The 15,740-nt window shown below is 40.6% G+C and overlaps 1 protein-coding gene and 1 pseudogene across 1 annotated transcript; both read left to right on the forward strand.

Moving 5' to 3' along the window:
- Window positions 1-699: 699 nt before the first annotated feature.
- On the forward strand, window positions 700-12,494 carry LOC104966462 (isoleucine--tRNA ligase, cytoplasmic-like). The gene is made up of 9 exons (XM_010795648.1): window positions 700-820; window positions 1,677-1,833; window positions 1,942-2,061; window positions 2,737-2,819; window positions 2,898-3,015; window positions 3,161-3,401; window positions 8,297-8,304; window positions 8,591-8,686; window positions 12,342-12,494. The coding sequence occupies exons 1-9, from the start codon at window positions 702-704 to the stop codon at window positions 12,492-12,494; spliced, it is 1,095 nt and encodes a 364-aa protein (XP_010793950.1). The 5' UTR covers window positions 700-701.
- Window positions 12,495-12,619: 125 nt separating this feature from the next.
- Window positions 12,620-15,239, forward strand: LOC104965880 (vimentin pseudogene; annotated as a pseudogene).
- The last annotated feature ends 501 nt before the right edge of the window (window positions 15,240-15,740 follow it).

The following is a 15,740-nucleotide window of genomic DNA, read 5'->3' on the forward strand; positions in this document are numbered from 1 at the left end:
TGAGACTAGGCCAATTCAATACAATACCGTCTTAAAGTTCATACAGTCCGCGGCATATCACATCATAATGTATCATATATTTCCTTATCTGAGTCAGCTGAGCTGTATCTGGCCGTGCAACACTCACAGTGTCACATACTGTATGCAGAAGTATTATTTTAAGCAACACATTAAGTTGACGAAACACTCGAGACAAATGTAATTAAAGTCAGATCCACTCGTGTCTTAGACGGGGCAGTGATATCATAAACCTGTTAATGTACGCATTCAAACACTTTTTCTTTTACCAGCTGTATTCACCTTGCAGGTGCAACTAAGTGGCTTTTATCCTGGATAAAGTGTTTAAGTCATGGATGTTTAAAGTTTAACTTCTTTATATGTCTAATATTATAGTTGACTTTTCATTCAGGAAGTATGACGCTGCGCTGTCAGTACGCTTCTCCATGTTTGTGATTGGTCGAATGCTCCAAATACCACCCCTTTCATGTGAACGCGCACCTAACTAGATAGGGCACGGCTGGCTTGAGCAATCCACTTGATAAACCGCTTCGTAGTACCGTTTAGCGAGAGCGCGTATGTTTTGGATTAGGCCAACCGGCTAACTCAAACATATCCAGGTTAGGTTGAACCAGCTTCGTAGTATACCCTCCTGGTCCACAAGTCTAACAACAACAAAATGTTCCTGTTGTTTCGCAGACACCATGGTGGAGCGAGTCCCTGAGTCCATCAACTTTCCCTCTGAGGAGGAGAAGATCATGACGTTCTGGAAAGATAAGGACTGCTTCCAGGAATGCCTCAAACAGTCCAAGAACCGGCCAAAGTAAATACAACTTCTTTATATTTGTTTTTTATACGAAAAATGTATTTCTACAACTTTTTGTTTAAGTGTGAGATGAGTTGATCATATTTGTTAAAAATGTATTATAATGTATTTTAATGAGAAATGATTACGAACATGTATTCAGTGTTTCAGAACAGTCACACCTTTCTACATCTTTCAATTCTGGCAGTGGTTACGAATTTTACAAGGAATTATTAGTCAAGCTATTCTGCTGCCGAGTAAAGAAGTGGCTTCTCCAACCGGTTACCATTTAATACGTTCAGAATTTGATCATCATGACTATCAGTACTTATTAGTAATATACTACATGTACTTAGAAACAATGGCCCATTGCATTTAGTTTTATTAGTGAACATTTTATTTTCACAAGTTTAATTCACCACAACACAGTTTTTTATTATGTATTATGTTTCCTTTCAAGCCATCAAAATATTTAAATGTGTTGATGACTTTTGATCATTTTCAAAATTGCAGTGAATAAGCCAACCCTCCCCAACACTACAACGATTTAACACGGTATTTGCTTAATAACACTTCCAAATCACCTGCTCTGAAATGACCACAGAATCAAACCACTGATGTGACAGTGTCAATAAAAAGGGAACAGCATCACCTTTTTAAACATGGCAAACACAAACAGCTCTTCTTCATTTTTCTTGCTGCAAGCTAAAAACAGAGATGGCAGTGAATGTGATTTTCTATACAAAGAAACCATGAATAGACTTCATAACTTGACTGAAAAGGTTTACAGTCATCATCGTCATATTGCCTTAACCTCTCACATTCACTTTCAAGCTTTTTATTCAAATAAGTCTACATCCCGTTTCCCAACCAGGTACACCTTCTACGATGGCCCTCCCTTTGCCACGGGTCTCCCTCACTACGGGCACATCCTGGCCGGCACCATCAAGGACGTCGTTACTCGCTTCGCCCACCAGAGCGGCTTCCATGTGGACCGGCGCTTCGGCTGGGACTGTCACGGCCTGCCTGTGGTAAGAATCTGTCTCTCTGAATACTGTTCAAATCACTTTTTACTGAAAGTTTGGCGTGGATTATCAGATGTGTTTCTGTTTTTCTCATTCTTCTCTCTTTCTTTGTAGGAGTATGAGATTGACAAGACTTTGGGCATCAAGGGGCCTGACGATGTGGCCAAGATGGGCATCGCTGAGTACAACAAGCAGTGCAGAGGCATTGTCATGAGATACTCCAACGAGTGGGAGGTGAGCATTCAGGAAGGAACAATGTGTGAACATGTTTTTTTATTTGAATGTGTCAATCAAATAGCTTACTAGAAGTGTGAAACTTTTAGAGTCTCACAATTGTAAATCAATTTAGATTCAAAACTGATTCTTGGATTCAGTTAAAAGATGTGATTATTTCAGGAACTGCTCAAGACAGCTGCGTTCCAATGAAGGCGGTGTGGGAAATGATGGCTTTGAAGCAGCTTCGATGAGCATTAAGAAGATAATAAAGTTATAATATTTGAAAAAGTTATATCAACAATATCAAGTTGTATTAATCAAGAAAAACCTAAGACAAGGGTATCATTTATTCATGCTAAACTTGCAAAAACCTTTCAATTCTCAGTGACTTTTTATATATTTTTAAGAAACTTTCCAATTTTAAAGATAAATTGTAAACAAATAAAACGGTAAAACTGTTTGTTTTTTGTGATTTTTCAACAAATCACACAATAATGCTCAACATTACTTTGAAATGGGTTTTGGGGATTTAAGTCCATCAGTAGCAATATCAGTTGAAGAAAGAAAAAGTTACGAAAATAAAGATAGTCTTGGATGTTGTGAGTGAAACCAAAAAAATAGCAATTTTTTTGTTTTTAATTGCTTTTCCTATCCCTTTTCCATTCAACCAATGCTTATTATTTTCCTTTCCAGACTGCAGTGAAGCGAATGGGAAGGTGGATTGACTTTGACAAGGACTACAAGACTCTCTACCCATGGTTCATGGAGACTGTCTGGTAAGGATTTATTATTTTACATGTACAAGTGTGCGCCTGAAGACACATCATTTATATTGTATTTTAATCATTGAACAGGTGGGTGTTCAAACAGCTGTACGACAAGGGTATGGTTTACCGAGGAGTCAAAGTCATGCCTTTCTCCACTGCCTGCAACACCCCCCTGTCCAACTTCGAGTCCCACCAGAACTACAAGGTTTGCACAAATCCCACTCCGAGTAACTGATACTCAAGTTAACCCAAGTTACTCAGAGTGACAAAGTGCAGCACCACTAACACAATTTACTGTCTGGATGTAAATGCTGAATTGACTTCATCTCTGTTTTTATTTTTGTCTCCAGGACGTTCAGGACCCGTCGGTGATCGTCAACTTCCCGTTGGTGGGGGATGAGGATGTGTCTTTGATCGCCTGGACGACCACACCCTGGACCCTGCCCAGCAACCTGGCCCTCTGTGTCAACCCGGAGTTCTTCTACGTCAAGGTCAAAGGTGAGAGACCAAGCCTGACGAGTGCTGTGTCAGTGTATGCTGCTGCTGAGCTTTACACTGTGCTGGTTATGGATGACATTTGCATCATTAGACGTCAATCAAAATCGGACTTCACAATGCTTATCCCAATTAACTTAAGCTTAGGGACAGCATAAAGTTTTACCAACAGTTACTTGTAACTTGTTTTTTTTATCTTACATGGTCCTGTAGCTGTTTCCCCACAATCCACTATAAGTATACATTTTTGTAAGACTTTAGGATTTTGTACATTTGTCAGTCTCTACGTCCTTATACCCTTTTGGGAAAGCATTGAGGGTAATATTCTTCAAACTTGGCACAATCATCCACTACAAATCAAGGATGAACCGATTTGATTTTTAGCAAGGTCAAAGTTTCCTTACAAAACATATTTTTGACCATTACTCAATAATTAATATGCTAATTAAGATCAGGGTGTCCGCGGGGTCTTAAAAAGTATTAAAAGTCGATAAATCAATTTAGCGAAAATGAAGGCTATTAAAAAGAAGTATTAAACGGCATTTTCCAAGGTATTAAGAAGGTCCACAGCAACGACAACATGAAACACCCTTTAATTGACTGCAACGACATGTCGGGGAAACCCCCTCAAGGCGGCCCCATGCATAGCGCGCCGTAAAATGCTGATTCTAATTTTAAGTTTCGTTGCCTTACTTGGATCGAGAGGCCCCCACAGACTCTATAATCACCATTGTCGATGGGGATCAAAGCTGTCCGGTCCCACATGCTAAGTGCTAGCCAGAAAGCCGCGGCGTTTAAGTCCCGACTCTCCCGATAGCCAATCCGTGCCTCCCCTGACTGCACGTCGCTGACACGCACCGCTGCAGACTCTGCACGGAGGAGCCGCGAAGGAGCAGCGGAGTCCGGCCGATGCTGCTCCTCCAAGGAAGAGACACACGTTCACTAAGCCAAACTATATCCTGTCACAGTGATCTGCTATTATAAAGTAAACTCAACACATATCGACCCTAAATATAGTCTATATTAAGAACGATAAAAGTGTTAACATAGGCTATATATCGTTTTTTGTTTTATCTCTTGGGAACAATGCCTAAATCAAACTTTCTAATGGTTTATTTTTCTAATAAACTTTGCATTGGGTTAGTCACTCAATTCATTATCTTGTGCTTTGTTCTATCTGAATTATGATAAGGAGTTATCACAAGCTGTTTAGTTGTGCTATCTTACAATCAATACTGTATATAGTAAATGTGAGGTAAAGTGTGTCGCCAATGTAACCGGTTAGAACTCGAAGTAGCGATGAGGTCTTAGAATGTATGGAAAGGCTCTTAAAAAAGAATTCCTGCATATACCCTGAAGAAACATATTTAAGACAAAATTCAATTTCAATTCAAGTTTATTTATATAGCCCAAAATCACAAATGAAGTGAAGACATTTGCAAACTGCAAATGTAGCGGTTGTCCGAGGCATACAACCGTTTTTCTGTTTTAAGTTTGCATATTTAATTTTTTAAGTATATATTTATTGTTTCACTTAACTACTGTGAACACGCTTTATACCTACAATTGCTTATCCAAGGATCAAATTAGGCCACAGGTTAGGTTCTTGAAAATCAGTGATTGTTCCCCTGAGCAAACACAAAGGTCCCCTGATGTGCTGATTGGGACTGATTGCTGCTCTGTGGAGCTTGTGTGTTTGTGTTTGAGAACACGTTTTTGTACAAATCTGTTCCCAGTGTTATCCTGTAGTCAGGATACTTTCAGATTATTGCAAGAATCGGCAATAATTTGTTGCTGTTGTCTGTACTTTCATGCCATTATAGGGAAACAGCATAACTATTACACATGCTCACACATCCTGCCACAAACATGTTTGTGCTGTGGATTACTAGAGTTACCAGGATGAATTGTTTTGTTTAATGAGGCTGCTTGAATGCTGTAGCCTAGGGCAAACGTTTTATTACTGAAACCCTCGTGAGTTGAGTGTTCTGGACTAAAGAATTGGCTGAAGGGCGATTTTAATCAGAAAGAACAAACAAAAACAAATTAACTGCACATTTGCACCATGAGGAAAGGATTTTTAACACAATGTGTTGGCAGAGCTTCCAGCCTTTGGCTTAGTGTTAGCTGATGAAATAAAACGCTTTTGTTGTTGTATGATGAGGGACTCTTTCACTGGTTCTTTGTGTTATTGTTAAACTAAGAAGCACTTCACATTCAGCATCATGCTGAAGCACAACAGGTCCGTGGTTAAATCACCCTGTCGGATTCAAACAAAAGACAATTACATATAGAGTGGGGCAAAAAAATATTTAGTCAGCCACCAATTGTGCAAGTTCTCCCACTTAAAAAGATGAGAGGCCTGTAATTTTCATCCTGGGTACACTTCAACTATGAGAGACAGAATGGGGGGAAAGAATCCAGGAAATCACATTGTAGGATTTTTAATGAATTCATTGGTAAATTCCTCGGTAAAATAAGTATTTGGTCACCTACAAACAAACAAGATTTCTGGCTCTCACAGACCTGTAACTTCTTCTTTAAGAGCCTCCTCTGTCCTCCACTTGTTAGCTGTATTAATGGCACCTGTTTGAACTCGTTATCAGTATAAAAGACACCTGTCCACAACCTCAAACAGTCACACTCCAAACTCCACTATGGCCAAGACCAAAGAGCTGTCAAAGGACACCAGAAACAAAATTGTAGACCTGCACCAGGCTGGGAAGACTGAATCTGCAATAGGTAAGCAGCTTGGAGTGAAGAAATCAACTGTGGGAGCAATTATTAGAAAATGGAAGACATACAAGACCACTGATAATCTCCCTCGATCTGGGGCTCCACGCAAGATCTCACCCCGTGGGGTCAAAATGATCACAAGAACGGTGAGCAAAAATCCCAGAACCACACGGTGGGACCTAGTCCATGACCTGCAGAGAGCTGGGACCAAAGTAACAAAGGCTACCATCAGTAACACACTACGCCGCCAGGGACTCAAATCCTGCAGTGCCAGNCATTCCACCGTTCTGGAAAATCGCCATCCGTGGAGGAACCGTGAGGATTGCATCAGTGTCTCCTCGTTTAAGCCTCCTACCAGGAGAGCTCCTCATGCCGATGCCTCGGTCCTCGAAGTGCACACACGAAAATTAAGATAGTCCTTCAAAATGGCGCGCTCGAATCATGTCGGTCACTACCGGAAGGACCGAGTAGTCGAGGAGTCGAGAAGGAAATTGAGTATTGAGAAACCTCTCTATGTGCCAACCCCTCTGTACTCCTTTCATCCTTTGGGTCGAACTCCAGGAGCTGGGCCGAGGGTGAAAAGGGTCGAACGAGCAGTAGTAGAGGAGCGGGGGTGAAGAAGAGTATCTCAAGTATAGGGTGGTGAAGGGAGCGGCGGAGTACTCCTCCATTTGTGTCATAGGTCTCCCTATAATCAAGACATTCCTCAGGCGGGTGCAGTGATACTTCTTACAAGGTTTTCTGCGCGATGTGTTGTGTCTTTCTCTTGTTTTGATTCCTCTTGTTGCTTGTCCTTGGCAGAGGGAACAGATTGATGACGCAGGCAGTTGAATATGTTAGAGATAAACAATTTTACTCCTGACTGGCAAACTCCATCTGCCGTAAAAAGATGTCTGCGGTCCTAGAAAAATTTAAAATTGTCAATAAAATGGACAGAATGGTCAGTACAGGCAGTTAACACTAGAACCGCCAACGGGTACATTTTACCCGCAGCTATTTTTTGATTGTATGTAACTTTTTTTCAATAACATATTAAAGTTTCCCAGTCCGTGACTTTTCCTGAAAGTGTGTTATGTAGCACCCTCTATTGTTAACAATTGTCAATATGAAGTCATGAAACAAGCCATTTATACCCATATCCGCCAGCGGGTAATATTTACCTCATAGAAAATGCAGCGTAAACATGACGTGTTGCTATAGCAACGCCTTTTGTCTACTGCGGTTCCTTATAGATAGAGAGAGAGATAGATAGATAGATATATTGATAGATGGATAGAGAGAGAGATAGACGGATAGATAGTTATAGATAGTGTAACATCTTGGAGAATACAAGATCTTGGATGACTGAGCTCACGTTGAGGACGTAATGCATGTGTGCGGGTTACGTGCCAGTTGAATAAAGATGGACACTCGGAATGAGAGAAGTAGTCCGCGTAGTCTGTTTATGTAGACAATTATATGTCCATTGAACAGAACATTACAGACAGATCGATAGATAGTTATAGATAGATAGAGAGAGATTGAGAGATTTGTACCTAAACAAAACACAAGTCTAACACCAAGCGTTTAAATCAGCACTCTTAGCGATATTTTATACTTCATGTTATCTGCACAAACTATATCATATGAAAAGCTGAGAGTCCAACGATTCTATTGGTATAAGTTTCATCCCTGTGCGATCAAAACTCACTGTTCTGTATGATAAATAAAATAACATTGTACTTTGCAAATCAATAGCGGGTACATTTTACCCGTTGGCGGTTTTAGGTATACAGCGACCTCTGGCGGTTCTAGTGTTAAATACTTTTCATTTTAGGTCTGTGTGAAATTGGACAAATCGTTTGATGTATTGCCATGACACATTTATGCTCCCCTACCTTTTTATCCAGTTCAATCAGGTTAAATTAAAATGTGGTTTATGAGCAAATACCTTCTTAACTGAGTTTAGTTTAAACTAATACATGTTAAACAATATACCTGCTGACGTCGCCATGCTAGCATGATTTAGACATGAACCTTTAAGTTTGATGTTATTTCGGTTTATTACCCTCAAAACATGCAGATGAGTTGTCAGTACATTTCTTAATCTCAAGTAGTATCTGCAGACTTCCTTTCATTCTGAAACAGCCTCCTCCAATCAGAGACATTTTGAACAGCTGAACAGTCAGAGGACACTGTTCACGAGGGATTGAATAGTGATTAGATCAAATAAAGTGTGAATGACAGATAATGATATGTTTTGTTGATGTGATCAGATTCCAAGGCAAGACGCTGAAAGGGAAAAAATACAAGCCTCTTTTCCCGTACTTTGCCAAGGTTAGTAGTTTGTGTTCTTGCTCCTGCTGCATGTGATAATATATTGTTTGCCACAATATGAAGACAGACCTATGTCTCACTTTAATTACCTGTCTGACCACAAATTGGCATCTCAGTTTACTCTCTCTTCATCTGTCTTTTTTATTTTTCTTTCTCTCACTATCTGTGGCTCTATTTCTTCCTCACCACTCGCCGCGGTTCGTCTGATTCTCCTCTTCCTTGTTCCTCTTCAGTGTGGAGAGCAAGGAGCGTTTCAGGTGGTGTTGGATAACTACGTCAAGGAGGAAGAGGGCACAGGAGTGGTCCACCAGGCACCTTACTTTGGAGCTGTGAGTGTCCTCTTTTTTGTTCTCCCACACTGCTTGTATTTATTTATTCAGATCAAGAGATGGATCTGTTGGTTTATAGGATATCCCAAATAAACAAAATTCACCATAGACATTCTCTATGTGAACAAAAAGGCCCAAAGATATTGAAGTTATAATGATTTGAAACAGAAATAATATGTTTTAGAGGCACATACTAGCAACTACTTAAGATTTTGACTTGATACATGACTCAATAGTAGTAAGAATGCAGTTTATTGGCTGATAGTTTCAGTACCACTACTGCAGTTTAACAATATTAGCACCTACTAACAAGTGTTTTTGACAACAAGTTTTCCAGACCAGTCAAATAATAATATAAAATGGATGTAATCTAACAGAATAGTTTTTAGCTGCACTAGAATAATTGGTTAACAAGATGAGTGCTGTTTTTGAAGAAGGTAATAAGTGAAGGAACAGGAAAACCAGTGACACATTTTCCTTTCGTTCTGTCTTATTTATGACAATGTGAAGAGTGGTTCAAGTGGATTTAGAAATTGTCAGATGAATATTTGAGTGACAGTCACTGGTTAAAGCAGTCAACCTCGGGGAAACCTGCTCCCCTCTGTCACTGTCATGAGATCCACCTGACTCTGGTGAGCCTCACCCACCTCCTTTTTAATTATTATGTACCGTAATTTTCGGACTATAAGGCGCACCTGAATATAAGCCGCAGCAGCGGCATACCACTCTCGGTTCCACTTTTACTTTTGCGCGCTACCTGTCTCAATCTTTTCCGGCATCCAGCTTTTCCTGCTGGAACCCGCCGCTTAAAGGAGGGGGTCCGCGGACCGGCCATAGAGCCCATAGAGTTAAAGGTGGTGGCCGTTAGCTGTAAAAATCCATAGATTAGCCGCACCGTTATATAAGCCGCAGCGTCGAAAAATGGGGAAAAAGGCGCGGCTTATAGTCCAAAAATTACGGTACTTCACTTCGTTGAGTGATTTGGAATGACATTGAGAAACACTTCTGAAACGTTGCTACTAGAAGGCTTGTTAATCCAGTTTTGCAGATGCTTATATGGAGCACACTCTGGAGGAAAACAAGGCCATCTTCTGTCAAGTGTAACTCTGTGGGTGGCTTCCCCGGCATCTTATGCTCATAAAAACGCACCCAGTCCTGTTTTGTCTTTCATGTCCCTCTATGAGCACATGCAGTCATTGATATCTATCAGAGGACTAAACTTAACCAGAAACTACATTTGTTCTTGAAATGTATGTGAAACAATAGGATTTTTATTAATGATTGAAACAATTGGTTGTTCAAAGCTTAAGGTCTCCCTTGAAAAAGAGACCTATGATCTCAATGGGACCGATCTGGATAAATAAATGTTTGAAATGAAATGAAGCTCAAGGCAAACATATTTAATAAATTAGGATGATCAGGACCCACTGGTCTTGAATTCTATATCCGTGTTTTTTTTTTTTTTTAGAGTTTGTCCTTCAATACCTTCCTTCTAGTTCACCTTTTGTTATGTTTATTTGTGAACTAACCCGGTTACATTTATGTGGATGCTTAAGATAGTTTTATGGGATATTTGTATTGAACCCTGCATCATGTATTTGTACAGTGTAGTCCGGTTTATGAGTCTTGGAATATTTCACATTTACCATACATTTGAAACATAAAGGGGTGTTTATTTATCTTTTTTTTTAACTCAACTATCAAAATACGGTAAATAGCTGAATTGCTTTTGTATTTTAAGAGTTTCTAAATGTTGCCATGACCAAGTGGCAGTTGCTCTGCTCGTACAGCCTGCCTCATATACTAATATTACACAAACTGTGAAAAGCTTCACAGCGCTGTGCTGAGTCCAAAAACCGTCCCTCACAATCCCAAAACAAAAGCTCACGGTCTTGTTTTCCTACGACCCACACAACCCCTAGCCGTATGTGCACTACAGGTGCTCTGAGCAAAAAGATATATTCTGCAGCACATGAAAAACCCATGTCTCTTACACCATCAATGTAGCCGAAAGAGAAATGATGACCGGAGGGATGTAAATAAGTCGGACTGTAACAGACTTTCCTTGCTTAAAGAAGGGGTAATAACCAGGTAATGGAAACCCTGGTTGCAGTGCTATCAGAGGTATTGGGTTATTTCTAATAGGTGAGATGCCCTTGCCAAAGGCAGATTGAGGCCCCTGCGGCTGTAACCAGCTGTGGATAAACGCTCAGTCTCTCTGTCTTAGCTTCCTTTTCTGCACTCTGCTTATTTAACTGCAGCTCAGTCCCTATGGGGATGTAAAGCAGCCCTTCACATCAACATCACACATACACATTAGCATTTAAATGTTAGAATTTGTTCTATTTGGTAACAGTTTTGTTATCCAGTGATCACATTCAAGTGGATTGGTTGTTGAACATTTGAAACATGCATACATTTGCTCTGAAGATATACAGTGAGGAGAAATGAGCTGCCAAAACACATTTTTCAAGTTTTATGTCGTTATGACTGGATGTGAAATGACCCTGTGGAGCATCCATCTTGGATCTTGACAGGGTGTTTGAATACAAAATACATTTACAGCTGGACAGGACTCCGACCTTTCATGCATAGCTGTCACATGCCATAGGTGCTTCTTCCAACACGCAAAGTATGTAGCTCAACAAGGCGTATGAGATGAGGTCATAACATATCTCTGAGCTGCCTAAGGGGATATGTAATTGGTTATTTTTATATACAGTTTAGTTACACAGCATCTATTTGGACAATAGCAGTGAAACAAAACCTTACCTTGGAATACAGTGTCACTGTTTATAGATAATACAAGATGATGTGACTTAATGAGTCACAATTCAAGATGTAGTAATAGGCTGCAGTCTATGCCTTTTTTTGTTTTTATAATAAGGGCCTCAACTTACACTTGTTTTCATAATTGCTGAAGTTGAATGATTTACTAATCCATGAACAGTTTTTTTTTATATAAAAAAAGAACACTGAGTGTAATTACATCAAACATACTTGGTTCATACCCTCATCTTACTGCTCCACGGTTTAAAGTGTGTTATTTAACAGCAACCTTACTTTGAACGGCCACATCAAATCATCAAATCGAGTGTTTGGCGATGTTTTTTTCAACCTTGGTAAATGAAACGAAGTAGCTTCTGTCTTATAGAATTACTTAATCGAAACAAATATATTTATTATATATTAATTAGGGATGCCAGAAACTGACCATGATCAAATTCGAAAATCGGACAGTCCTGGCGAATATTAATCAATTACTATCGGGAAAAAAATTTTTTAGCGACACAATTATTTTTTGCACTCTGCGCAGCCTGCGCTGCTGGCTTCCTCCAAGTTTACAGTAAAACAAACTGGTGGTGTGAACAATGGCCATTTACAATTATTAATACTATTACTATTATTAGTCTATATTTTTGGTTGAAACTAAGCCAGAAAAAAAATGAAAAACATAAATAATTATAAAAATATATAAATAAAATCAAATAAAGAAATAATAATTTTCGATTATGGAGACTGCAACGAATATTCGAAAAATCGAATAATCGCTGGCATCCCTAATATTAATGCATTTTTATATGCATTACTGATGAATGGGAAGTAGAAATGCTTTCAACCACTAAACCCTTTATCTGTGTATTTTTCTCTCTAGGATGATTTCAGGGTGTGCACTGAATACAAGATCATCGCGAGGGACCAGGCTCCGATCTGCCCTGTGGACGCCTCGGGCTGCTTCACTTCAGAGGTCACTGACTTCGTGGGACAGTATGTCAAAGTGAGTGACACATCAGACATTTACATGTAGATTAGGCAAGCAGAAATCTCCGCCTTCAACCACTGATAAAAGGGATAAAACCCGCAACAATATATAGCTGGTGTAATTCGGCATTTCATTTACCGCTTGCTGGGCATCCAATCTCCTATTTTATTCCATTTCCTCTGTGGATATCTGGAAAATACATCTTTCTATAATGATGTTTTCCTCTTACTAAAACATGCCCTTTCTTCATGGCTTTAGATTTAACGCTTTTTCTAAAATTGTTAGTTTGACATGATAAGACACTGAAATAATTATGTTTGTAATGTAATTGTAAATGATTCTTTATGAGCATGACTTGTTCATTGAGGCGGAGAGAGGTAAGGGAATTATCGTCATTGTCACACAGTTGTGTACAAAACCTACTGCCAAAGCACATTCATTGTTTCCCAGAGCACTGGGTTCCCTCCCTGTCACACCCAACTTAATTACCATCCTAAGTGAATAGTAAATGAAAAATAGCAGTTATACATGATGTGATCACTATTTCACATCCTGGCGAAGAAGGCCAGGGAGTGGACTCCACCCGCCTGGACACTAACAGTACAGCGTTAGCTAATGAAGAGTAAGCAGCCACGGTCTTCTGAGAGTCTGTCATTATCCACTTTTGAAATATGTTAAAACAGAGCGTGAATTTCATTGCTGTCTGAGACATTCTTTATTGCCGCATAAAACCCGGAGGTGATCTGAGGGAGGCACAGTCGGGACTTGAGCCACGCAAAGAGAAGCCGAGAGAGCAGCTGTTCTTCTGTTATTACTGAAAAACAAACCCAGTATTTTGCACAACATGAGAGCTGCTTCTTACAGCCAGAAGAGCCTGCAGGTCAGAGGCTCCAGCAGCAAAGTCAGGGTCCAGAGCCCGTCGCCTTCCCGGTGCCGTGGATCCTCCTATGACAGCCGCGGACGCGCCGGTAATCGCAGCACTGCCGTTGAGTTGGGCACAGAGATACACGAGCAACATGCCAACGAGAAAGAGGAAATGCAGGAACTCAATGTCAAGTTTGCGGGATACATCGGGAAGGTCCAGGCGCTAGAGCAGAGAAATGCTGCTCTTCATGTCGAGTTAGCCGCACTGCAGGGCCGCTACAAGGGAGGCCACACAGGAATCGGAGAGGAATACGAGCTCAAGTTTAAAGAGGTGCGTGAGCTGATCGAGGCCCTGACTAATGAGAAGGGAGTGGCTGATATTGAACGAGGCTACATTGAGGAAGAGGTTGAAGTATGGAGACTAAAGCTGGAGGAAGAGCTAGCACTCAAGGAAGAGGCAGAGATGATCCTGAGGGAGTTCCGCCAGGATGTCGACGGCGCCACACTACAGAAGGCTGAGCTGGAGAGGCGCATAGAGCAATTGGTGGCCGAGATAGAGTTCCTCAAGAAGCTGCACGATGAAGAGGTGGCTGACCTCATGAAGCAGATCGAGGACTCAAAGATTACCGCAGAGCTGGATGGTGACCGGCCTGACCTGGCTGCTTATCTGCGCAGCATGCGTGCAGAGATAGAATCGGTCGCTGCCCGAAACGTCCAGGAAGCTGAGAAGTGGTACAAGGGCAAGTTTAACACCCTCAAGGAGCACGCTGGCAAACACGAGGAACACACGAAGACCATGAAAGAGGAGATAACGACCTTCCACAACCAAGTGACGGAGCTGCAGAACCAGATTGATGGGCTGAAGGCTCGTAACTCAGCCATGGAGCAGCAGCTGGAAGATATGGAGATGTCCCACATGGATAAGGCGGAGACCCTCGACGGTGTCATTGCTCAGTTGGAGACCCAGCTCTGCGAAACCAAACTCGAGATGACCAAGTATCTCCATGACTACCAGGAACTGCTGCACATTAAGCTCAAGCTGGATGTGGAGATCGCCACCTACAGGAAGCTGCTGGAAGGAGAGGAAACCAGGCTTGGAATTGCCAAAGATGTCTAAATATTTGTGACGAGAGGATCCGCAAGTCAAAAGCAGCAACAGCGAAGACCAGCAGAGCATTGTGGAGAGGAGCAATCAGCTCATACTTGTTACAAATATTTTTCCCCATCCTTCCCTTCTTCTCTAACCTTGCCCTCTCCACTCCAAGAACTGGGTGTCATTTGAAATGTCTAACTACAAGTGCCAATTCGACACCTCGATCCAACAGACGAGGACTATGATTCATATTTTAAAATTGGCAAGATGTTTTTCAATGAACGGATGGAAGAAGTATCACTACTCTACCGAGGTGCTGGCTTGCAGACATACATTTAAAAAGACTGAATGTGGCTTTTTCAAAATGTTGAATTGAATCAGTAAGTGTGTGATCATAGTCTGCTTGCCTACAAGTGCCTCCCAGTCCTTGGTTATTTAAATGTTTACATCATTTTCTTAAAACAACTCTCTTCTTCTTTACTAACCATCTCTACCTGGTCAACCATGTTCCTGTTTCATGGCCCTTCTTAGTTATTCCTTTTTCCTACAACACACTGGTTGAATTCACCTTTCTTTTTTCTGTCAAATCAACCCTGCTGTTATACGTCCTTCACCTCCTTTCTAACATCTTTTAGCCACCAGTGCTTCTCTTGATCCAACTTAATGATCCTACCTCCTTTACAAAAAACACTCTTGTGCTGCTGTGATGTATCTCAACCCAGTTAAAGCAGACCTGATTACACCAGGGTTTTGTCTGGTCTTAACTCCACATCCTGATTATTCCAACTGTTTAGAAAAACCATTATTGACCATTTAAACTAATTCTGACCAACTGTTGCCTAATAAAGATTGAAGTGAGTGCATACAAAATATTGCATTGGCCTTATTTATTTCTCTTACCTGTTGTACCCTTTATGATGAATCTCTTCTGACTGGTCTACTCCTTCTCTTGCTTTATTTCCCGTCAACTCTATCCTTTTCCTCAGTGTATCCTACTTCATTTTAACCCAAAAAACACTACATCTACTAAAAAGCTTTGTTTTACTGAGTCAGGCTCAATTAATTACAATTATTTTAGTATTTAGTCGTTAGCTTTATCCCCCAAATAATAAATAATTCGCTAAGGAATAAAATGGCTGTGTGAATCTAGCCTTAGGTTGCACGCTGGGTCTGCTACTTTAACTGCGTAGGTTCACATTATTAAAAGAGAAGCAGAAACTATGCTGTGTAATTATATACTTTGTCACAAAAAGAGTCACACATATGTGTGAATAGTCTAGTAGATATATCGAGTAACCCTTGTTTAATCTCAATTGGCCAGGTGGTGAAATGTT

Source organism: Notothenia coriiceps, unplaced genomic scaffold, assembly GCF_000735185.1.
Source record: "Notothenia coriiceps isolate Sejong01 unplaced genomic scaffold, NC01 NC01_scaffold00037246, whole genome shotgun sequence".
Classification (NCBI taxonomy): Eukaryota; Metazoa; Chordata; class Actinopteri; order Perciformes; family Nototheniidae; genus Notothenia; species Notothenia coriiceps.

What these genes read in the sequence shown, in the direction of transcription:
- LOC104966462 (XM_010795648.1), top strand. Translation starts at nt 702, where the DNA reads ATGGTGGAGCGAGTCCCTGAGTCCATCAACTTTCCCTCTGAGGAGGAG. An exon ending in GATACTCCAACGAGTGGGAG is followed by an intron (nt 2,062 to 2,736) that starts GTGAGCATTCAG and finishes TTTCCTTTCCAG; the next exon opens with ACTGCAGTGAAGCGAATGGG. An exon ending in TGGTTCATGGAGACTGTCTG is followed by an intron (nt 2,820 to 2,897) that starts GTAAGGATTTAT and finishes ATCATTGAACAG; the next exon opens with GTGGGTGTTCAAACAGCTGT.